The 25,712-nt window shown below is 42.1% G+C and overlaps 2 protein-coding genes across 2 annotated transcripts; one reads left to right on the top strand and one right to left on the bottom strand.

Annotated features, from left to right (window-relative positions):
* The first annotated feature begins 1,733 nt into the window (after nt 1-1,733).
* On the top strand, nt 1,734-17,178 carry ZNF177 (zinc finger protein 177). The gene is given in 10 exon segments (XM_045589189.1): nt 1,734-2,079; nt 6,763-6,929; nt 8,063-8,151; nt 10,150-10,233; nt 10,940-11,054; nt 11,656-11,751; nt 12,449-12,531; nt 13,063-13,525; nt 13,528-13,933; nt 13,935-17,178. Coding segments are annotated over 9 exon segments (1,581 nt in total). The 5' UTR covers nt 1,734-2,079; nt 6,763-6,901; the 3' UTR covers nt 14,152-17,178.
* A 1,973-nt stretch (nt 17,179-19,151) lies between these two features.
* LOC118731241 (olfactory receptor 7D4-like) lies at nt 19,152-20,232 on the bottom strand. The gene has a single exon (XM_036459664.2). It carries the CDS (start codon nt 20,221-20,223, stop codon nt 19,285-19,287), a length of 939 nt encoding a protein of 312 aa, XP_036315557.1. The 5' UTR covers nt 20,224-20,232; the 3' UTR covers nt 19,152-19,284.
* Nucleotides 20,233-25,712: the final 5,480 nt, after the last annotated feature.

Below are 25,712 nucleotides of genomic sequence, written 5' to 3' on the forward strand. Positions count from 1 at the left end.
TTCTAGCTTTTTACCTCTAAATGGATAAGCTCTCATACTTTTAACTGGAACATAATGAAAATCAGAGACCTGGTGGCATTCCAGTTGCTCTCAAAATCCAGTAGCTAAAGAATCTCCCTCTTGCTTCTGGACAGTAGCCTCAGCCTCACATCTCAGATTTAAATTTAGGGTCACCTCTTCACCTCTAACACAGTATCTGAAACCCCAGACTGAGATACTGTAGTGCTTGTTCCTCGTCACCTTAACTTTTTTTTTTTTTTTTAGCTTTTTTTAGCTCCCTTCCCAGATAAGGGGAATCATAAAGAGGAAGCTAAACTACTGTTAGGGTTATCAAAGGAGGAACACAAGAGGCCAAAGTGGTAAGGGAGTATAAATTTATTATGTCATCTGGATACCAGATGGCCTGAGCCCCAAAATGGCACCAGCAACCAAAGATGGGGAGTCAGAGGTTTTTAAAGGGTTCTGGGCAGGCCTCTTCTGGGCGGAGAATTCTCTGTGCAGGTCCAGATTCTGGGAAAGTCCGCAGGGGAGAGATAATGGTCTTAACAAGTGGACTATGGTCTAAGCGAGTGGAGTATTCTTGTGAAGTGGCCTAAAGGTCAGTTCTGGGGGTGAGGGGAAAATGTGGTGTCGATTGAATTATCTTTGATCAGCCCTAACAACTACATTGTATTATGCTAGGCGAAATAAGCTAGTCAGAGAAAGATAAGTATCACATGATCTCACTCATAGTGGAATCTAATGAACAAAATAAACTGGTGAACAAAATAGATCCAGAGATATGAACCATGAAACAGACTGAGGAATTTCAGAAGGCCAATCTGGGGAGGTGGTGATGGTAGAAGGGGGAAGGGATTAACCAAGAAACATATGTATATATGCATAGCCCATGGATACAGACAACAGTATGGTGAAAACCTGGGAGGGCAGGTGCCAGATGGAGGGGGTCAATGGTGAAAACAAAGGGGACATCTGTAATACTATCAACAATAAAGACAAATGTTTTAAAAAGCTACATTGAAAAGCTGAATCACCAACAGTGAATTTATTAACAGGTTATGCAGTTATGTAGTGATTGTATCCATCATCTCCATGGGGAAAGTTTAGCAACAACGGTGCCAAGAAGGGGAAGATGCATTTAAGTACGCAGCAAAATGTGAAATTGATAAAGACAAAATGGAACTTTAAGGGAACATAATCGGGCGGGTCCATGGGAAGAGCTAGGGTTATGGAAGTTCTCGCACTGTCATTGGGAGGACCCTACAGAAAGAACTGTTTATTTATATAGTAAAGTTCTACGGTTCTAACTTCCCCTTCCCTTCCCTTCCCTTCCTTCAATAAATACCCCTGCCTCCTCGTATGCAGGCCACATGACTTGCCATGTCTGCATGCACGGAGTTGCAATCGTTTCTTCTCCCTCCACCCCTAATACATTTTTAGTGATGAAACATCTAGTCATGTTACTTTTTAGTCTACAAAAGAATTGTTCTTTGCGTGTAAGACGTGTAAGAGGCATGGGCTAGGGAAGAAAATAAACCACAGCCGCACCTTCCAGGTCAAACGCCTAGCTCTCCAGCACCTCATCCAGCGCGTCAGTCCAAACCTCTGAGGCTCCGCCCCTTACGTCGGTCGCAGAGACCGAGCGAGCGTGCGTGTGCACGTTTGCGTGTGCACGTTTGCCTGTGCGCACGCGCACACGAAGCGACTGCCCTCTTAACTGCGCTGGCGGGTGTCGGAGGTGAGGGTAGGCGGGGTCACAGGGGGCTGGCCCCGCGCGCTCTGACCCCGCCCCTCGCGCCGGGTCGCGGGAGGAGAGAACGCTCCAGGGCGATTCCCCGTCGGAGGAGCTCAGCCTGCGGGGTCACCGCAGCAGCTTTGGGCGGGCGGGTCGGCCTCCTCCCCTTCACAAAAGCCTCCAAGTGTGCGCTATCCTCCGAAGGAAAAAGCATCTTCGCCTTTCGCATCCCTGACCCGGGCCTCAGGGTGCCCCGTCCCCAGCAGCCTGGCCCTCCCTCCGCCGGGTCCCGGGGCGCCCTCCGGGGAGCTGTTCCGACGGTGGGTGTCCGTGATTGCGGTTTGGTAAGTTGCATCCCAGTGGGAAGAGGGACCTTACGGGGCTGGAGGGTGAATGGAAGACTATAAATGCGCATTGGCCACAGAGGACCAGCGGGCGCAGCCTCCCATCCCAAATCCGCTCGCTCCTCTCGGAGCCCCGCGAATCCCCGACGCCTCCGAGAAAAATGTGGCTTAGCATCACTGATAAACAGCGGGACAACTTGCATTTAAATGTCTCCCAATGTGATGAAGTACACATCACCTAGGAAACTTTCAATTCTCTAAACCTGCGCAGTAATTGATAGCCATAGGCTAGCAGTCAGTGGTCGGCAAACTCAGTCAACAGAGCCAAATATCAACAGTACAATGATTGAAATTTCTTTTGAGAGCCAAATGTTTTAAACTTAAACTTCTAGCGCCACTTCTTCAAAATAGACTCGCCCAGGCTGTGGTATTTTGTGGAAGAGCCACACGCAAGGGGCGAAAGAGACGCGTGTGGCTTAAGCCGCAGTTTGCGGGGCAATAGATGGTGCGCGCCCACTTGGGCTGTTTGCAAAAGTTGAGGTCTATGAGTTTGGACGGGCGGGCTGTTCTCATTTAGAAACTCTTACCTGAAGGAAATCTGCGTGTAGCTTCGGATGAACCCCTGATCTAGATTGACGAGTTGTTGAGATTTGTCTCACCTGTCATTCTTGATGTAGATACTGGTGATGATGAGCCAGTTAGTGGTAAATTGCAGACTTTCACGTAACCCCTTAAAGAACGAGGGCTGTCTCCTTTTATTTTTCAAAATATATTTTATTGATTTTTTTTAACCGAGAGGAAGGGAGAGGGAAAAAGTTAGAAACATCATGAGAGAGGAACATCAATCAGCTGCCTCCTGCACACCCCCTACCAGGGATGTGCCCGCCACCAAGGTACATACCCTTGACCAGAATCAGCCTGGGACACTTCAGTCCACAGATCGATGCTCTATCCACTGAGCCAAACCGGCCAGGGTTGTCTCCTTTTAAAACAGAACAAAACTCCTTTGTCCACCATGAAAAATCAAATTTCTCCCATTTCCCAGAAGTATCTATAAAAGCGGTCAGGTTTTTTTGAGCTAGCATCCATCCAAACAAGATTCACACATTGCATTTTGTTTTTCTATGTCTTAATTACGCCCAAAACATTTCCCTGCGTTTCTTAAAATTTAATGTTGATTGTTGAAGATTCCAGAAGAGTTATTCCGGGGTAGTTAAAAGTAGGTTTACAGTTGTCGGTGGCACACTTTTGAGTTAATAAAGCTATTGTAATAATCATCACATTCATGTCCTTTTCCTACTGAAATTATAAACCTATTTTTGCCATCCCCTGTATTGTAAGATGTTTGCGTTCTGATACAGTCCTGTTTTCCTGTGATTTTTAACTTGTCTGCCTTTTGGAATTCTTGTGAAGTACATGTTGGATCTAGAGTAGTATTCTGTAATACAAATACAGTGCAAGGTATAAATGTAATTTTTTAAAAAATTTAAAGCCAAATTAGAAAAATTAAAAAGACAGGAGACTTTATTTTCAATAATTTATTTAACCCAGCATACCCAGTTATCAATAGAAAATTATTAGTAAAATTAATAACTAATATAGTCAATATAAAATTATTAATAGAACTTGTATTTATTTATTTTTAAATATGTTTTTATTGATTTTAGAAAGAGAGAGGAAGGGAGAGGGATAGAGAGATAGAAACATCCATGAGAGAGAAACCTCGATGGGCTGTCTTCTTGCACACCCCCTCCTGGGTATCAAGCCCAAAACCCAGGCATGCGCCCTGAATAGGAATCAAACTGGTGACCTCTTGGTTGGTGACCTCTTGGTTGGTGGGTAGATACTTAACCAGCACGGCTAATAGAGCTTTTAAGAACTTTTACACTTCTTTTCTACCAACTGATTGAAATCTAGCGTTTATTTTACATTTAAAGCACGTCTCATATGGTTGCTAAATTTTCATTGGAAATTCTTAATCTGTATTTATATTTTATAAAATTTACTGTTGAAAAAGGTAGATTTACAAACTCAGATTGTTTCAGACATATTAAAAAGTTTTTTAATAACTGAATTTTATTTCTAAACTGAATTAAAAGTGAATAAAGTTAAAAATTCAGTTCCTCAGTTGCATTACCTCGCCCCATGGTTGGCAAACTGCGGCTCACGAGCCACATGCGGCTCTTTGGCCCCTTGAGTGTGGCTCTTCCACAAAATACCACAGCCTGGGCGAGTCTATTTTGAAGAAGTGATGTGAGAAGAAGTTTAAGTTTAAAAAATTTGGCTCTCGCCGAAACCGGTTTGGCTCAGTGGATAGAGCATCGGCCTGGGGACTGAAAGGTCCTGGGTTCGTTTCCGGGCAAGGGCATGTACCTCGGTTGCGGGCACATCCCCAGTAGGGGTGTGCAGGAGGCAGCTGATCGATGATTCTCTCTCATTGATGTTTCTAACTCTCTGACCCTCTTCCTCTCTGTGAGAAATCAATAAAACATATTTAAAAAAAAAATTGGCTCTCAAAAGAAATTTCAATCATTGTACTGTTGATATTTGGCTCTGTTGACTAATGAATTTGCTGACCACTGACTGGTAGCCTATGGCTATCAATTACTGCACAGGTTTAGAGACTTGAAAGTTTCCTACGTGATGTGTACTTCATCACATTGGGAGACATTTAAATTTAAGTTGTCCCGCTGTTTATCAGAGATGCTAAGCCACATTTTTCTCTGTAGTAATCCATGGTGATACTTTGTTCCCCAAAGCCTTTCCAATGGTTTTAGCATCCGTTGTTGATTTTTGCCTTAACGCGTTTTTAGTGGGTTTGTGTGTGTGGTTTATTTCTTTAATCTTTTTTTTAAATATATTTTATTGATTTTTTTTTTTTTTTTGCCCTCCTCCCTCTCATATATACCCTCCCTCCCTAGAGTTTTATGTCCATTGGTTTTACTTATATGCATGTATACAAGTCCTTCGGTTGATCTATTATCTACCCCAAATTATATTAGGGGATACAAATGTGGGTTTTTTTGTTTGTTTGTTTGTTTCTTTGTTTTCAAATTCCTTCTTCATTCTTTAGCTGGCATTCTTCTATGAATAGGAGCTTTCCTTCCAACCCTCCCTTCTATACATTTTTCTTTTGCAGTATCACATTATATTCTAAGACTTTTCTTTCATTTACTACTAGAGGCCCTTTTATGCACTGCAGGGGAGGGGAGGGTTGTTATCCTTCAGCCCAGCCTGCACCCTCTCCATTTGGGGATCCCTGTGGGATCGGGCCTCCCCCGGCAGTCAGACATTCCTCTTGTAATCTGGGACTGCTGGCTCCCAACTGCCTGCCTGCCTCCCAGCCTGATCACCCCATAACCACTCCCTGCCAGCCAGATCGATGCCTAACTGCTCCCCCACCAGCCTGATTGCCCCCAACTGCCCTCCCCTGCTGGCCCAGTAACCCCCAACTGCCTTCCCCTGCTAGCCCAGTCAACCCAAATTGCCCTCCCCTGCAGGCCTGGTATCCCTAACTGCCCTCCCCTGCAGGCCTTGTCATCTCCAATTGCCCTCCCCTGCCAACCCAGTCACTCCTAGCTGCCCTCCCCTGCCAGCCATCTGTGGTGGCCATCTTTGATCACATGGGGGTGGCCATCTTGTGCAATGGAGTGAAGGTCAATTTGCATATTACCTCTTTTTTTTGCATATTATCTCTTTATTATATACTATATTATAGTCAATAATTGCCATTCAAGGAATCTCACCTGATGTACGTCTGGTCAATTGGACTGCTATAACAAAAATGTGGTAGATTGGCTGACTTAAAACAATAAATTTCTCAGCATTCTAGAGGCTGGGAAAACCAAGATCAAGGCATCAGCGATTAGTGGTTAACTTTGTGGTTAATAGATGGCTGTCTTCTTATAGTGTTATCAGATGGCAGAAAGGACAAGGGAGCTCTCTGGGGTCTCTTTTATAAGGGCAGTTATTCCACTAATCATGACCTCAAAGATCCCACCTCAAAATGTCATCATACTGGAGATTAGATTTCAGTATATGAATTGGGAAGGAGGGTTGAGACACACACGTTTAACATTTAGTCTGTAGCACCTAATCTCCGGTATTTAGGGTTTTTTGTTGTTGTTGTTGTTTTGTGATATATTTTATTGATTTTTTACAGAGAAGAAGAGAGAGGGATGGAGAGTTAGAAACATCGATCAACTGCCTCCTGCACACTCCCTACTAGGGATGTGCCCACAATCAAGATACATGCCCTTGACCGGAATCAAACCTGGGACCTTCCAGTCCACAGGCCGACACTCATCCACTGAGCCAAACAGGTTTCGGCAGGTGTTTAGGTTTTTAATGGGGTCTATAATGTAGGCATGCAGCACCTGCATGACTGACTTTAGCCACTCAGAATTCAAAATTATACAATTGTCCAGAGCCTCAGATTCTTATGACAGAGTAATATGTATTCAAACCATAGTTCACCACTTCCTAATGAGCCATCTTGGGCTAATTACTACTGTCTGAATAAGATTGCCTCAACTATTCAATGGGGGTCATCAGATGAGTTATCAAATGTTTCTGGCAAACATTGGGTACTCTGTAAATGGCAATTATTTATATTCAGATGTATACTATGGAGTTTTTAATGGCTTTCACATTTATATAATTTCATTCTCTGCTTGATGACAGATGAGTAATGCCTGCTGCCTAAAGATTGAAGGTATAAGGCAAGACTTCCCATTTCTACGCAGTCAAGAGGAATTGGGTTTGAAACATACTCTCTTGAAGAGACTTTGGGAACAAGAAGTTCCTCTGTCAGACTCACAGGATGCTATCCATTGATCTTTCTCCTTATGGTAAGTACTTGCGATGTTCCTTTCAGAGATCTTACTCTAGGCCATGAACACTTGTCTTGTGCAGGGTCTAAGCAGTCCTGCTTCTAGACTAGGGGTGTCGAACTCAATCAGAGAAGGGGCCAAAATCTAAAATCCAGCCTAAATCACAGGCCGAATGGTTTACTGAACAGTCATAAACTGTCATTGTGATGGAAATGCAGCGGAGTGCAGTGATGACAGTGTGGTGCAGGCCACATTGCAAGGCCTGGCGGGACGGATTTGGCCTGCAGGCCTTGTGTTTGACACATGTGTTCTAGACTTTCTAGGAGTAGGGGATTAAGCAGATAAGAATGCCTAAATTCTGGGATTTGAGAAGGATGGGTGTGTCTATATCTATATATTATTATAAAAGCCTAAGCGACTGTTACGGCAGAATGACCAGTCACTATGCCATGCACAGACCAGCAGGGGGCACATGCTCTATGCAGATGGTCAGTGCACTCCCACAGGGAGAGCTCTGCTCAGCCAGAAGCCAGCAGTGATAGCAAGAGCCTCTTCTGCCTCTGCAGCAACGCTAAGGGCATGCCTAAGCCTGCAGATGGACATGCCCTTCTGGGTCCCAGATTGTGAAAGGGTGCTAGCGGGCTGAGGGACCCTCCCCTCCAGTGCACGAATGTCATGCACTAGGCCTCTAGTACTTTTATAAGAGAGATTCTGCTTAATTGATGAGTTTTATCATTATTGGCAAACAACTCTACCTCCCTGGATTTTAATTTCTTTTTCTGTAAAATGGGATTATTAAATTCTTCCTCTTATTTATTAAATCCAAAACTGCATTTCTGATTTCAGATGAGATGGGCTGCTTGGGCATTTTATGGGAGCTGTATGTGTATGTGTATGTGTCTGTCTATCAGTCCATCCAAATGTGTATGTGTGGTTCCATCCATTTAGAATTAATGTGAAATGGTGCTTCCAGACTTATGAGAGTATTGAAACTATGCAGCCTAAGTTTGTTTGTTTGTTTTTATATTTTTACTGATTTTTTTTTTTTTAAGAGAGAGGGAAAGGGAGAGGGAAAGAAGATAGAAACATTAATGAGAGAGAAACATCAATCAGGGGGCAGCCTAAGTTTTCAGATTTCATTTCTTCTCCAGATTATCTTTTTTCAGACTTTTTCTGTCTTCATGAAGAGAAGTCCGAGGGGGGAAAGATTATCACTGGATGTCTGACACATTATTCTCAGGTAAATAGGAAATGTATTCCTTTATTAAAACAATTACTTCTTCCTACTTAGGTAGACATGTTTCCTTCTAGTGCAGTGGTTCTCAACCTTTCTAATGCTGCCACCCTTTAATACAGTTCCTCCTGCATTTTTGTGGTGACCCCCAGCCATAAAATTATTTTTGTTGCTAATTCATAACTATAATTTTGCTAGTGTAAAAGAATCGTAATGTAAATATCTGTGTTTTCCAATGGTCTTAGGCTCTTCAGTAGAGGTTCTCAACCTGTGGGTCAGTACCCACAGGTTGAGAACTGCTAGCAGGATCTCCTAAGACCATCAGAAAACATAAAATTTGCCAGTATAACCATTTTAAAACATACAATTCAATGTCATTAATTATATTCACAACCATCACCATCTAGTTCACTTTTTAAATTATTTTAGGGCTATTCAGTTTATATAGAGAGAGCAGCAATTTTCAACCAGTGTACCCCAAGAATTTTTTTTAATTCTCACCCAAGGATTTTTTTTTTTCCTACTAATTTTCAGACAGAGTAGAAGGAAGGGAGGGAAAGATGGGGAGAGAGAAAGAAACATCAATGTGAGAGACACATCAATTGGTTGCCTCCCACATGCACCCTGAGATTATTTTTTCCCATTGGTTTCCAGGTAGAATGGAAGGGAAGGAGGAAGTAGGAGAGAGAGAGAGAGAGAGAGAGAGAGAGAGAGAGAGAGAGAGAGAGAGAGAGAGAGAGAGAGAGAGAGAGAGAGAGGGAGAGAGGGAGGGAGAAACATACATAAAAGAGACACATTGATTGGTTGCCTCGTGCTTTCACCCCCCACCATGGCCAGGATTTGAACCCATAAGCCAGGTATGTGCCCTTAATGAGAAATGGAACCCATTTGGTCCCCAAGGCAACACTCTAAATACTGAGCAAAATTGGCCAAGGCAAGATCCTTTTTGAGGCCTGGATAATGTTTATGTTTTGTCTGTGCTCACACATGATTACAGAGTGACCTTGTCTGCTGTTGCTGTTGTTAAATCCTTCATACTGAGCATAACTGGATGTCAGGGGCTACCTTTCTCATTACAAATATCATGTACCCTTTGTGTTCAGTTCACTCCAAATGTCTCAAAATGTGTTTTTACAATTGGTGCTGTTGGAATCAAGATTTAAAGTACACACATTTCAGTGAGTGCTTATGTGTCTTTATCAGTAACAGTTCTCCTGTCCTCTTTCTACCCCAAAATGGGTTGTCTAATTGTTTCCTCAGATGTTATTTAACATTCCCTGGATTTCTCCTCTTCCCCTTTTTCATAAACTGTCAATTAGGTTAAAGGATTTGTCAGATTGTGTGTTTTGGGGGCAAAAATATTCTATGGTTATTGCTGTTTCTTGTTGCATCATGTCAGAATTCACATGATATTCAAGTGCTTCTTTTGTGATGTTAAGATTTATCAGCTGATTCTTGTGTCAGCTCAATCCTTCATTTATAATGTTCTTCAGCTTATTTATGGAGTCTTAAATTATCTCCTAGTTAATAAGATCTTTATTAATTGCAAAAGGGAAATGGGGTAATCCCATCAGTCTTTGAGAGGCTCCTTGATTTCTGGTATAAGATGTTCCAGGATCATCGTGAACATCTCCTGTTTTACACTGGACTCAGCTACTTCCCAAATGAGTCCTGGTTTCTTTCATAGTCAAATGGCATTTAGAAGTATTTTGACAGTAGGGGCTTGTTGCTCTTGAGTTGTTACTAACTCTAGGCATTTTTTTGTGGTTCAGATTAGGAAAAAGTTTTTTAAAAATAAATAAATAATAAATATCTACTATATTCCCAATTCCTAATTGTTCTTGAATAGGGAGATAAAAATCTTAAGAGCAAACTGTGTGTATGTGTATCTGCCTGAGTGTGTGGTTACTCTGAAGCTAGTGTGAGAAAGTTGCAGGTCTATAACAGTTGACTGTGTATCTAGCAGGCCTAGACTCTCATGGCTTCTTTTTTTTTTTTCTCTAGTTCTGCTTGCTCAGATCTCTGCCAGGTGAGGAGGGAAACAGAAAAGAAAGAATGGGTGCAGGATTGCTGACATCATGGTCACAGGTATGTGGGAAATTATACTCTTTCAAAACACACATACAAACATACACACACACACACACACACACACACACACACAAAAAAAAAAACAACCAAAAAACCACCACCAAATAAACAAAAAAACATTGCTGTTCCCAAAGGACACACCTCTTGCCCATGACCCACAGTTCCCAGTCCTACTGGCTGGCCTCAGGCTTCCCCAGTTCTCTGGGCTTCTTAGAATGGGAGAGCAAATGCCTTAGGAAAGGCTTCTATTACTACAATATTTGTTAATTTTTCTCCAGATAGTCCTCCAGGTTGAGTATGTTTTATATACTGTGGGGTGCTATGAAGGAAAAGAGAGATTTTTCACTACAGGAAACATTTGTTCATTTTCCAAATATGTTTTCTCATCCTTTTGTACACTCAATCTGTACTAGATCTTGAATAAGTTGGGAATAGTCTTCAGAATTTAAGTGTGGAAATATCAAATCAACTGTGTGTTAGAAAAGCTGATCAAACCATGAGCTTGAATGAAATGGTCCAGGGAGTGAGAGTGAGATAGGAGAGCTCCAAGAACTGAGTTCTGGGGAAGACAATGAGAGGCTTTTAAAGTATGCCTGAGCTTCCTATGCACTGAGAATCCTTCCCCAGTTCTGGAAGCCTCTCACCATTCTGGTTCAGTGGATGAAGAATGGTTGGCTAAGGCAGAATGTGTGTGATGTTTCAGGACTTGGAAGTGACAGTGGACTTCTCCCAGGAGGAGTGGGCACTACTGAACTCTGATCAGAAAATCCTTTACAGAGATGTGATGATGGAGAACTTTAGGAACCTGGCCTCTGTGGGTAAGGTTGCCCTCATTTATTCATCTCTTTATGCAGCAAATAGTTTATCATGTATCGTGTTCCAGGATCTGTGAAAAGAATAACAAGCCCTCGCAAGTGTGGCTCAGTTGCTTGAGTGTCCTCTCATGTACCAAAGGTTGCCAGTTTGATTCGTGGGTTTTAGCTTTGATTCCCGGTAGGAAGAAGCTGATGGATGCTTTGCTTTCACATTGATGTTTCTCTCTCTCTCCCTCCCTCTTCCTCCTTCTAAAACTCAATAAGAAAAATATTTTTTAAAATAAGAAAAGAATAACAATATGTGGCAAGCCCCAAATGGGTGGTTCCTGCCCTTATGGGGCAGTCTCATGGCTTCATTTTCTCTGTCATTAAAAGATTTAGGTAATTTGCATTGTATATCTGATCTTGGCCTTGGATTTCAAGGGTCAGTCCCATGAGGGACATGGAATGTGGTGTTTGTTTTGGGGCCCTGTGAAAGATCTCTGATCTCTTTTGCTGACCCTAAAGTTGCACTTGCCACTTCAGACCAGAGTATTGGAATCAGTTTTATGGAAATATTTCTTGCCTCCTTCACAGTGCCCCAAAATCACGTCTTTTCCACTAGCCGGGTATCATCTCTGCAAATACAGTCTGATCACTGAGGTGGAGCAGGAATAACTGAGGCCAGGGAAGAGAAGAATTCTCCAAGGGGCCTGTTCAGGTGAGCCCCAAGCAGAGGGGAGTCATTGTGTGGAGCAGCCATAAAACTGGGAGGGGTGGTTCATTTGGGAATGTCAATGTTGGAAAAGGACGCAGAGGCCATTTTGTAGGCTTCCCTTCTTTCAACATGTTTCTACTCATTCCTGTTCTGATTTGGTCTCAAAGAAAGACTTTTAATTCCTCGTTCTTAAAAAAAATACTTTTTAGATTTATTTTAGAGAGGAAGGGAAAGGGAGAGAGAGATAGGAACTAATGATGATGAGAAAGAATCATAGATCAGCTGCCTTCTGCACACCCCACACTGGGGATTGAGCCTACAACACAGGCATATGCCCTGAGAATCTTAACCTCCTGGTTCATAGGTCCATACTCAACCATTGAACCATGCCGACCAGGCTTAATTCCTCTTTCACTTTCACATTTCCTTGAATAATTTCTGTTCAGTTCTCCCTACTTTGATTTCCAGGTAATACACTCTCTTCTTGTCTCAAACCTCCAGAATCCTTTCTAAGTAAAATACCTCCCATTTCTATTGCTTGTTCCTGTCAGTTACTCTGGTTTCATCTTCTCTTTAACATTTTTCTTTTTATATTTAGTATTATTATTTGAAAACAAATCCATTGAGTACATACCTTCTTTTTCTTTCATCCCTACTTTTTCTCCCAATACATATAAAAATTTTCCTCCTTCAGTTTCAGGCTGGGCTACTCAACTTAAATCAAAACATGCAATTCCTATGTAGAATGTTCCTGGGGGAAAAACTTCTAATGGCATAAAAATGGTAAGACTTACTAGGGATGGCTTTTTATGTTATGAGAAGTCCGTGAATTTCAGCAAATTAAAACAGCAGCAGCACCCATACAAGGAGAGACAGTTGAAGCACGTGACAGAGAACTGTCGCAGCAAAGACTTTATGAATCTCACAGAATTTGAGAAGTCTCAAGTCCTACCTCACACTTCCTGCCTCACAGTAAGCAACTTCAAAGAGAATACCAAAGAATAAACATTTACTTAAATGTGATTTGTTTTTAAGTATTTAATACATAATTCATTTATTCCTTACAATTACAGAAACTCTGTATTTAGGATGCCCTTTGATTGGAATGAGTAAAGTCAGCCTTAGGAAGCATTCAGCTCATTCAAATTGAAGGAATTACTAGGGCAAAAATTATACATATGCCATAGAATTGGTAAAAATGTCATTCATAACAATGTACTTATTATATGTGGCAGAATCCACATGGAAACAAATTCTCATAAGTGTAATGAAAGTAAGAAAGCTTTAGGTCACCTCTTATTCCTTATTCAACAGGCACCAACTCACCCTGGTGAGAAACCTTTGGAATTTGGTCACTGTGGAAAATTCTTCAGAAAGAACTGTCACCTTATTTGTTCAAGATATTGCAAGGGAAATAAATGCTACAAATACAAAGAATACAGGAAAGATTTTAACCATTTCTTAACTCTTAGGAATCAAATGAGTACTCACTCTGAAGACAACATTTCTGAACTTATTGACTGTTGCAGAGTTTTCAATCTGGAGTCATCCTATAGGGAACACTCAAAATCGTTCACAGGAGAGAAATCTTCTGAATGTAATAAATGTCTTCTGTCCTTTAGCTTACACTCTTCCTTTTCAGTACATGTGCAAAAACCTATTGGAAAGAAACTCTGCAAATGCAGTGACTATGGACAAAGACCTTCCCTTAGTGTGCACAAAAACTTGTGTACTGAGGAGGGAATCTCCAAATGTGGTAAACATAGGAAGGTTTTTACTGGCCCCTGTCCCTTCAGAAATGTGTGAGACTTCACACTGCAGAGAAACCTTATGAATGTAGTGATTGTAGGAAAATATTCATTTTTCACTCTTCCCTTAAGAAACATGTGAGATCACACACTGGAGAGAAGCCCTATGAATGCAATCATTGTGGAAAATTCTTCAGCCAGAGCTCTCATCTTAATGTGCACAAAAGAATTCACACTGGAGAGAAACCCTATGACTATAAGGAATGTGGCAAGGCTTTCACTGTTCCTTCCTCCCTCCAAAAGCATATGAGAACCCACACTGGAGAGAAGCCCTATGAATGCAGCGACTGTGGGAAAGCCTTTATTGATCAGTCATCCCTTAAGAAACATCAGTGCTCTCACACTGGAGAGAAACCTTATGAGTGTGATCAATGTGGCTCTTATTGTGCACAAGAGAATGCACACTGGAGAGAAAACCTATAAATGTAAAGAATGTGGGAAAGCCTTTAGGAATTCCTCTTGCCTGCGGGTACATGTGAGAACTCACACAGGAGAAAAGCCCTATAAATGTATTCATTGTGGAAAAGCTTTCAGCACCAGCACTAACCTTATAATGCATAAGCGAATACATACTGGGCAAAACTTTAAGAATTAAATGACTACAGGCTAACTTAAGTGGTCCTTCACACCTCATTCCTCGCTCTAGAACTCACACTGGAAAGAAATCTCATTGTGACCAATGGTGAAAGCCTTTAGGCACAACTCTCAACTTACCTTATACAGGGAGCAATCTTGTAAGTGATACAGTTCTGTGATTGTCTTAGTGAATGTTTCATCCTTTGACAACTCATTAATCGAGTATTAAATGTAATGTAGCATTCTAAATTTCCCTTGATTTACATCACAAAAGTTTTGGGAATATTTTCATTGTAATTTAGTTACAATTCTCATCAAGATGTCTTGGATATATACAAGATTCTTAGATTTAGAAATGTGTTTTAATGTGAAAACTCTGCGTATTTTAATTATCTTTTAGTTATAGATTTCTAATTTAATTACATTGTGCACTCAATATATGGTCTTCATGATATAGATTCTAAATGACACATATTCAGATAGAAAATTGTTCGAGATTTGCTTTGTTGCCTAATGTGTCAGATAGAACAAGTTGCTGTCCCATATTCATTGCTTTCTTCCTTCCCTAAAGTAACAGGCCTACAATTGTGTTCAAGTTGGCGGTGTGGACAGTTTGTTAAGGAATCATCTATATTTCCTTGCAGCTATGAGTGCCCATGAGCTCACAGTCCTAGCCAATGAGAAAGAGTGAGAGCTGCTCCTGGTTTTAAAGAAACCTATAGAAATGGGAGCATCTCATCTGGCATTTTCTCGTTACTATTTTCCATTTATCTTATCTCTCCTTTTTTAGGAAATAACCCAAAAGGATGGCAGTCATAGGCTACTGATTATACAGCAAGGACATAAAATAGTATTTAGCTGTACCAACCCTGGGTTGCTTATTTCTGGACTTCATGTAACATGAAAAAAAAATAAGCTTCAAACTGGACTAAACCACTCTTGTAGGAAGATTCTATTACAACGAATTTCACTCTCAATCTCTTATGTGGCCAGGTTTTATGAATCCTTCAAGTATGGTTAAGAACAATGTATATTCTGTAATTATCAGGTATAATAGATTTATCTGATAGATAAATCTTATTCTGTTTATTAAATCTGTATCATTACAAACCTTATCTCCTGGTCAACCAATGGTTGCTGGTACCATTGTGCCAACAGGAATTTCCAGTTTGTGGTATAGCAAAGAAGTAAAATTTATTTAGTACAAAACAACTCCATTGCAAAACAGCACAGCTGTGGAATGCCTGACTACTGTTATACCTCAGTTATGAAGCAGCAGGACAGCATGGCTATGAAGAGGCCTTGGGGCTGGTGGTCCTGCTTTGGCTAGGCAGCACTGTCCTGCTCTTTGCTACCTCACTCAGCCCCTGTGCAGGTATTCTCTGCTGTATTCCAGACACTTTCCCAGTTTTAACTCCAGCAAGGGAAACAGTCCTATCTTCAGGGGAATGGGGAAGCGTTCCCCCAGAGGCAGAGGAGAGTTGACTTACATAGAAGTCCCTGTCCCTGGTCCTTTATTGATCCGCCCTCAGGCAAATGAGGACTCCAAATCCTTGCAGTTTGGTCTAAAAAGCATTGTCCTAATTGGTCACAAGGGAGCTGTTCTGATTGGTCAGTGGAGATGTTAATGAATATGGCTGCACAGCTCCTATTGCATGGGAAAACCTCAGTCCTATTGGTTGAAATAGGACTCCAGGAACTCTGTGAGGGCTGGCTTGCAGAAACACAGTGCGGGAATGCAGTCCAGTGCAGAGGCAGGTAGCTTAATGTAGGCTTCTTCCTAAAGTGTGGTTTGTGTGAGAGGACTCTATATAGAAATGGCTGCTAGGCTCTGTTTAAAAAAATAAGCCCAGTCAAGCCACCAGGAGCCCATCTTAGTAGGTATCTTCTTTCTTAGGGTCCACACAACTTACCCTCAAGTAGTTACCAAAAAAATTAAGTCTTTATCTAGAGAGGGAGCCAACACATAAAATACTAAAATGGATAAATCTGCTTTAGTCCTGGGCCAGTTGTGGGATAGGCACAGAATCAGCAAGGAAGTGTGGGCTCCTCTTGATTGGCTGTGGGCAACCGATTGGAAAGTGCATGCATAGATAAGTGGAGGATTCTGGGGTTCAATGGTGCCTGGCTATTCTCTCTTTTGTTTAATAGCGGAACTAGCCATATGGAGTTAATCTAAAGTTCCAACAGACATACAGGAATGTGGGCAGCCTTTTGTCAGAGCTGGCCCATAGCTATTAACAGGTTAACTATTTTATCTTTTTCTCTCATTTCTCTGGCATTGTAATTTAAAGCATCTCAATTCTTTTCTTGTTGGTTTCAAAGTTAAGAATTTTTTCCTGTGGGATGTGTTATATGTTACAAGGACCCTGGCCCCTCAGAATCAGAAGCAAAAGAAATTGAAGTGAATGAGAGAGGTCCTTATTTCTAGAAAGAGATATTACAATGACAATTTCATTAGTGACATTGCTACTGTAAAACCAAGCATTTTGGAAATATCCCTTAGTATTTTTGGGGTACATGGTATCACTGCTGACCTCAAGGAGAACAAATGTGATGGTGGCAGAAAGATGCCAGATGAGTTGAAGAGAGTGGAAATGGAAAGTATAGACCTATTTTTAAATCCACCAAGTAAATTTGAAGAACTAATTGGCTTTATTGAGTGATAATGGAATCAGCCAGCATCCCATCCAACAACCAGAAGGGTTGTACAAGTGGAGTTTTTTATTAGGAAAATGGGGCAAATGAGTCATTAGCAAAAAAAGGGGGGGAAATATTTTAAGCCAAGCCATCTTTTTTTAGGAGAAGAGAACTGTAGGAGCTAGGAGCCTTTATCATGCAGATTAATTTACTGCTACTAATCTAACTATCAAGTTCTTAACACAAGTGACTTCATTTAAGGCCTGTGGTTTTTTCATTAATAGCCAATATATCCAAAAATTTGGAACAATACCCAAAGAAAAATGTTTCATTTTCTTTGAAAGATAGGTGAATGTAGAATATTCCCATGACATTAGACATGATAATATTGCATGCAAACTTGGGGGGGGGGGGGAGAAACTGGATAAGGAAGGTAAAAGTGATAGTGTAAATTCCCCAGAACATTCAGAAGAGATGGAATAATTATACAAATAATTGTTGAATGACGGTGGTGGCTAATATTGTGATGGCATAGTTTCCAATGAGATCATATATCCAGTGAGGCCTTGTAACTGAGAATTGAAGAATCCTGGGTAAGATTCAGCCAAGCATCAGCTGCCAATTCCTGAAGCAGCAACTTCTCATTCTATACAGTTACTTTATTTACACTGCCACCCATGCAGACTGATGGACACCAGACCAATATAATTGACCTCTGAGATAATAGGTCCTGTAAACCCCTCAACTCAAAATTAAACTGACATTTTATCCTGCCTAAAATGTTGCTTTTCCTTTATTACCATCACTGTAAAAGCTACACCATTAACTCTGACACCCATGCAGTTGTTTCCAGTGGTTCTCAATCAGGCTGAGTTTGCCCCTGTGGGACAATTGGTAATGTCTGGAGATGTTTCTGGTTGTAACAGTACAGAGTTGGCATCTAGTGGGTAGTCTACAGGAACCTCTTAAAAATCTAGCAGGACATGAGACAGCTGCTCACAAATAATTTTATAGACCAGAATGCCAATATTATCATGGATTAGAAATGTTAATAGATTCTTGAGAACTAATGTTAAAATTTTTGTCTAAAAAATCCCAGCCATTGTCTTATTTTATAACGATATTGAAAATACCTGAAATAAATCTCACAATCTTGCTCTGTTATTTTGTTCTATTGCATCTTTTTTATTGTGATTAAATATACATAACATAAAATATTTTAACCATTTTTAGGCATACAGTTCTATTGGTTTGACATCAAGAACATTCAGCCCAGCCACTGTGGTTCAGTGGTTGAGCATTGACCCATGAACCAGGAGGTTGCTGGTTTGATTCCCAGTCAGGGCACATGGCCCGGGTTGTGGGCTTGATCACCAGTAGAGGGCATGCAGGAGACAGCCTATCAATGTTTCTATCTCTCCCTTTCTCTCTCTGAACTTGGTAAAAACATAAAAATAAAAATAAAAAAATAAAAAAAAGAACATTCACTTTGTTGTACGACCATCACCACCATCCATCTCCAGAATTTTTTCATCTTCCCAATTAAAACTCTACCCAGTAACCGTGATCTCCCCAATTTCTCCCTCCTTCTAGTCCCTGCCAATCACCACTCTATTTCTTATCTCTCTGTGAATGTTACTGCTATTGATAACTCATATAAGTGGAATTATACAATATTTGTCATTTTAGAACTATCTATTTTACTTAGCATATTTTCATCTACATTATATATGTGTAAGAATTTCCTTCATTTTTAAGGCTAACTATGATTTATGTTCATACCACATATGAACATAAATTTTATCCATTCACCCATTGATGGGTACCTGGGTTGTTTACACTTTTTATTTATTGTCAGTATTGCTGCTGTAAACATGAGTGAGTGTTCATAGAGGTATCTGTTTGATTCCCTGCCTTATATTACTTTATTTGTTTCCATAGCTTCTTTCACAGTTGAACTCTATTTATTGATTCACCTCTTTATTTACTTTTACTCCACTGGAGAATAAGCTATATGACAATAGAGACTACTTCACAACCATGTTCCTAGTCCCTAAAACATTGTAGGTTCTCAGTAAATATCAACAAAAGAGAAACAGACTCAGAGAGCAGATTAGTGCTTGCCAGAAGAGAGGGAGTTGGAGGACTAGGTGAAAAAGGTAAAGGGATTAAAAAGTACAAAATACTCATGGGATATAAAGTACAGCATGGGGAATATAGTCAATAACATAGCAATAAACATATGTGATAACGGGTAGGTACTGGAAATACCAGGGGGGAAACACTTTGTAAAGTATACAATTACCTAACTGTTGAAGACCTTGAAACTAATACAAAATAATACTGAATGCAAACTGTAACTGAAAATTAAATTTAAAGAAAAGGCAATCATAGGATCTTTGAGAATAGAAACGAAGCTTGTGTTTCAGGAAAGATAAAGAATCAGATTGAAATCTATGACATTGGCCTTTGGAAACTTTAATGTTTACTTAGTTCTGAAGTGAGAGGCCAATCACAGACAAGGGGCTCCTTGGCTAAAGAGTTTTCTCAGGGCCCCCTTCACATCCTTGTTCCTCAGGCTGTAAATAAAGGGGTTCAGCATGGGGGTGACTATGGTGTACATTACTGAGGCAACTGAGTTGTAATGGGTAGAATGGATCACAGCAGAACTGAGGTAGACCCCCAGGCTTGTCCCATAGTACAAGGAGACCACGGAGAGGTGAGACCCACAGGTGGAAAATGCTTTATATTTTCCCTCTGCAGAGGACATTCTCATTAAAGAGGAGACAATCTTAGAGTAAGAAAAGAGAATTCCACTAAAGGGAAGCACGCCCAGTAAAGCAGTAGTCACATATAAGAAGATATCATTGATGAGGGTGTCAGAGCAGGCCACCTTGAGAATCTGAGTCAGTTCACAGAAGAAATGTGGAATTTCAGTACCTACACAGAAGGACAACCGCCTCATCAATAGAATATGAGCGAGGGAGACCCAGAAAATGATGAACCAACACAACAGAACCAGGAAGCCACAGAGCCAGGGGTTCATGATGACCAGGTAGTGCAGGGGGTGGCAGATGGCCACATACCGATCATAGGCCATCACAGTCAGGAGGAAACCATCCATTCCAGCAAAAATCATAAAAAAATACACCTGAGTGAAGCAGCCGATGTAAGAGATGGCTTTGCTCTGTGCCTGGATGTTCATCAGCATCTTTGGAATAATGGTGGAGGTGAAACAGATGTCAATAGAGGATAGGTTGGAGAGGAAGAAGTACATGGGGGAGTGGAGACGGGAGTCAGAGCTGATGGCCAGGATGATGAGAAGGTTCCCAAGTAGAGTGACCAGGTACATGGACAGTAACACTCCAAACAGGAAGGGCTGTAGTTCAGGATCCTCTGAGAGACCCAGGAGCAGAAATTCTGATATTTCTGTATGGTTTCCTGCTTCCATGGAGCTGATGTGTCTGCTGGAGAAAGAGGCCAAATAAATGTTTAGAAAACTCCCAACTAGAACATCAGCTAGTGATCACCTTCAGATTCCGCCTTTGTGGGGACCTTCTTCCAATGACTGTGATTCACTCAGACAAATGGTAGCCATTTTCATTTTAAATGTAATCATTTAGCCTATTTAAATTTATGTAAATCTTTTTTTTAAATCACATACTGGTTCTAATTCTACTTTAAGCTATGGACATAAACCAATTTCTTCTAAGATATGACCCTTCCAAGATAATTGAAGACATTGAACATCTTTTCTTTGGTAATCGTCATACTTTTTTCACTTAAATAGCTTTATAACAGACATGAATTCCTGGATTCCTAGATGCTTCTCACTGATGAGACAGTTAACTCTCAAGTACCTTATCTTAAAATGTTGTTACTGCTATTACCTCCTTTGTGAGTATTAAAAATGCCTTTGTGCATAATAGGATCTCAGTAAGTTATAGCTATTAGTATTACTAATAATCTGTTCCTTTTCTTACAATGATCATTTATATATAACTCTCCCAAAGTGCAGTGCAGAAGAGTGAGTCATCAAATGGGGTCTTGAATGAGACTTCCTAGAATAGAATTTTGGTCCATCAACTTCCTATGCCTGACCTTGACAAAGTTCTTTTGTTATGCCCAGACTTCATGATCCCCAAGGACCACCAGGGAGCCAAGTCCGATGCAATAAGCAAGAGAGCCTTCACCATGCTAGCATGTGCTCCCCCACTCATGCCGGCAGCATGGCGGAAGAGAGCAAATTTCTCCCCATCCAGGAGTTTTGAGGGCTAGGGATAACTCCGCCCTACGGGGCGGAGTTGGGAGCTCATCCTCGCCCCGCCATGCCCTTTCATTCCTCCCTTGTCTAATGTGCCTAGTCAAATCATTGACTCAGCAGCCTACTTCCTTTCAGCATAAACAACAAATACAGTTATCAAGACCCTTAGTACCACAGTTCCCATCAGTATTGTCCTCACTGAAGTCCAGTTCCCCTCCTGCAGGCATCAGTTCTCCTCCTGGCCTGTAGTTGCCAGGATCCAGGCCATGCAGGAGCTGGGAGTCATGTAGTCAGGTCTGGGTGCCATCTACTTCAACAGCAGTGGGCGTGCTCAGGATAACAGTGCAGCATCCCTTTGAGTCCTTGGGCAGCAAATTTCTTTACCCACATTGAGTTCCGGGGCTACAGGGTCTGCGGTGGGCACTGGCAGTGCATCTGGAACAAGCAAACTGCAGAGCCTGTAAGGACTTGAGCAAGGAAATGGTTACCATACATGATCCCCTCCCAAAAAGGGGAAACTTGTCCCAATAAGGGGTACACCTGGCCCTCAAGAAGGCAAAGGACAGGGGGTTGGTCCAATTTTCACCGAATCTAAGACACATTTAGTTAAACCCCCTTTTCAAGAGTCTCGCCTGTCCTAAGGCTAGAGCTATGAGATACCTTAGCTACCAAGGGGAGGGCTGTTATCTGATAGTGGGGTATACCTCAACCTAATCTGAAGTGTCTATAAAAACTAGACCTTAATGCTGGTGGTTTAATCTCTGAAATCCACCTACCAATGCTCTCCTGGGGAGGTTCCCTGGGACCTGAATTCCCAGGGGGGATCCCCTTACCTTGCTTAGCATTTACCTGTGCACAGACAGTACTTCTAGCAACTCTGCCTCACAGAAGTTCAGAAGTCTTGGTGACACTTAACCTGGTGTCACCGGGCAACTCTGACCTAGAGCCTCTGGGACCAACAGTCTTGTCATCTGGAGGGTCCATCAACCATCTGGTCCTTCAGTGGCTTGCTTCTGGTCAGCCAATTCCTTCTGGCTGCAGTTGGTAACCCTCTTTTCTTTGTGGATGGCACAGTGTCTCTATCAAAGGGCCTGGATTAAGGCCAAAAGTTCTGGAACTGTGCCCAAATGGTGTGGTCCAAGGTGACTACCACTGCCCCTGCATATCAGGTCCCATCCTGAACATAACTGCTCCCATCCGTGAACAGTACCTTGTCGTCTGTTACCTCTGTGCAGTCATGAATGGGTTCCATCATCATCATCTGGAAGCAGGCTGGCAGGGTTGATGGCCAGAGTTTTCTGAATCTGGACACAGGGCTGGTCCAGGAGAAAAGCCTGGCCCATCCAGGTTAGCTCCTGGTCCAGAGTCCACTTATCTGCCTCCTTCACCAACAATGCTGTGGCTGCCACAGGGTCCAGTCTCTTAGACAGATAGGCAACAGGTCTCTTCCAGGGACCTAGAGTCTGAGTGAGAACCCCTTTGGCAATGCCTCTTACCTCACTCACGTAGAGGTGGAAAGGCTCCGCGTCGTCCAGCAAGGCTAGGGCAGCTGCTGAGATGAGAGCCTTCTTTAGCTCCTCAAAGATCCGTTGTTCCACTTTGGACCAGTTCAACAGCTGCATTCCCCCAGTACGTGTTCCTTCCGAGGACCACAGTCCTTCTTGATGTCCAAGGAAAACAGGCAGTTTGTCCGGTGGCTTCCTGGGCTGATGTACGGGTCCTATTGGCTCTCTCAAGACTAAATAGGGTGCCCCCATGCCCATCAGGAAACTAAAAGGCTTGCCTCTCCTAGCTAACCTGTCGGGACATACTCTTTATAATTTCTATAAAAATCTTATCTTCCAAAAATACATAACCATGCCTCAAATGTTAAAGAAAAGGCAAGGGAGGAGGAAGCAGGTCCAGTACCTGTTCCCAGGCCTCTAACAGCCACCTGAAATGTAAAATGCCACATTTTCCCTACAGATATAGATTTATCTACATTTCTAAGCCCCTCTACTCCCCACTGCAGAACATCGGTGAAAATTGTCCAAGCAGTCGCAGGGGGTTAAATCATACAAATAATTGTTTTCACATTGTTTTAACACAATTCTAAATAAATTATAAACCTTTGTGATGAAGTCTACTTAAACCTATAAAGTAGATACACATGACTGAAAACAAAAATGATTCCCAAAGTTTAAACAAAATACAAGATGCAGGTACAAGCCCAAATTCAACAACAATGGCATATGAGAAAAGCAAAACAAAACAAATCAAATATAAAAGTTTCATATGTTACATTAAACATTACTTTAGAAAAACTGACTTAAAAAAAATACTGCATCACTGACTTAAAATAATTTTTTAAGTGTAAGCATTACATACTTTTTCATCTGACAAATGAGAATAAATCAATCCTTGAGATCTTAGATCATTACTGCTTATTCTTAACATATATAATACAGTTTAGCCTGCCATATTCTAGGCATCTAGTTACTGCAATTAACTTTTCCTAATTCAACTTATACTTTGAACTTTTAAAGCTGGCAAGTCAAATAAATTTGGCATTTCTTAGATTAATAACATTACATTTCTAATACATCCTGCTTATTCAGGGTAAAGTTTCAGCAACAGATCTAACCATACAGTTTTTTCAGATCTCAAAATTTTTTTTCTGAAGTTCAAACAAAGCACTGAATAATCTCTTTGTAGGAGAGCTAATAGTCTTGCGCTCTCCGGCCTCCCCTAGACCTCTCCACACCAGAGGCAGTTTACTAGGATTTAAGACAATGTCAGAAAATCATAGGTCAATCACAATTCATACTTAAGTAGCTATATGACTCTGCTTAGCTGATACCAATGACAAGGAAGACTAACCATTGTGGGCTGCTTCACCACCAATTACCTGCCACTCCCTGAAGCTGGAGCAGCATTCAAATGCAAATGAACACATTCTTTACCTAAAGACTCCTGGCCATTCAGGGCCATTCACCACCATTCACGTAAACTTGTTACCATTACCATCTAGTTTCCGCCTCATGGCGGGGAATTTCAAGAGCTGCTTACAATGACTTGGGAAACCAGTTTTAATTTATCTCCACCACTTTTAAAACTTATTCTGTACCCAGAAAAGTGTTTTTAAGCACAGCCCAAAACTATGCGCACTCGTTTTGAACTGGCCTTTTCACTTTACTGAGCACAGAGATTCGCCCTTGAGCTCTTCTCCAGTACCGGATGTCACCAGGGACCAGATGCCTCCACGCTGGCCCAGGCCACCAGGGCCCAGGCCCCCGGAGCGAGGCTGCTTTGGCCGCAGCCCCAGCCACGCTACTTAGGCAGCCCCCAAGGAGAAAGCGCGGGTCGCCCCAGCGGCTTCCCGGCTCCGCCTCCCCTTCCCCAGGCAGCCAGCAAATTAGCCCAGGTGCCTGCACCCCGAGCGAGGCCACCACTGCCCAGCCGCGCTCCAACGCGCAGACTGAGCCCCGCGGGAGCCCCCCCTCCGACCCAACGCCGCCAGGGGGCCCCGCACCGCCACGCCGGCCACACTTCGCCAGCTCCATCCTGGGGCGCCATGCCGCCCACAGATACCAAACTCAGACCTGGGAAAGGTTCACTTTTTGCAGGTGAGGCAACGGCTCACGCCATTCCTCTCCCCATATGAGGGTCCCTCTCAGGCCCTCCAGGGAGGTCAGAACGTCTTCTGATCCTCCTGCCCGTAGCCTTCATGGTGCGTCCACCAGGCGTTTTCGGGCACCAATTCCATGAGGGGTCCCTCCAGAGCGCGCACACACCTACCGCGGCCAGTCAGACTCTCCGGATCGGGTTTTCCCTAATGGTCCCGGGGATCCCGGACGAGCCCCCATCTGTTATGCCCAGACTTCATGATCCCCAAGGACCACCAGGGAGCCAAGTCCGATGCAATAAGCAAGAGAGCCTTCACCATGCTAGCATGTGCTCCCCCACTCATGCCGGCAGCATGGCGGAAGAGAGCGAATTTCTCCCCATCCAGGAGTTTTGAGGGCTAGGGATAACTCCGCCCTACGGGGCGGAGTTGGGAGCTCATCCTCGCCCCGCCCTGCCCTTTCACTTTAATCTCTCTCAGCTGCAGGTACCTCCCCTCTCTAACGGGAGTCATAAATGTTTTCTACATTGTAATACTGAGTGATGTAAATGAGATGATGCATGTAATTTTCTAGTGACATACAAGTGGACACCTGGTAAATGTGAACTTCTGTTCTTAACATCACAACAAATCTGTTTTGCATGGCCATCATTAATCAATTCTCCCCTTAAACTGGGCCAGCCAACAAAGATGGAATTCTGATCATTCTAAATTTATGAGATCTGTTACCTCTTTTGCTCACCACACACTTCTAATCAGTGACAATCCTATGGCTCCTCTTTCAGTTACTGCCTGCCAGATAAGGGGAAAGCATGTGGACTGCATAAATTGGGTTGGTAAACAAAAATTCACAAAACCAGTGAAATACAATACAAAGCATGTGTGTGAGTGTGTGTGAGTGTGTACATGCTCTTGAGTAAAGATGTGTTACATTAAATACCAGCAGTTAATTGTAAAATAAAGGCATTGATAGATTTGGTTTAAAATATTCAAAATTTCTATATATCAAACCATCCTACTAATGTAAGAAACATTCAAACCTGTAAATAATTTTTTGTGAGTTTATTTGAGC

Source organism: Pipistrellus kuhlii, unplaced genomic scaffold (genome assembly GCF_014108245.1).
Source record: "Pipistrellus kuhlii isolate mPipKuh1 unplaced genomic scaffold, mPipKuh1.p scaffold_m20_p_30, whole genome shotgun sequence".
In the NCBI taxonomy this organism is placed as follows: domain Eukaryota; kingdom Metazoa; phylum Chordata; class Mammalia; order Chiroptera; family Vespertilionidae; genus Pipistrellus; species Pipistrellus kuhlii.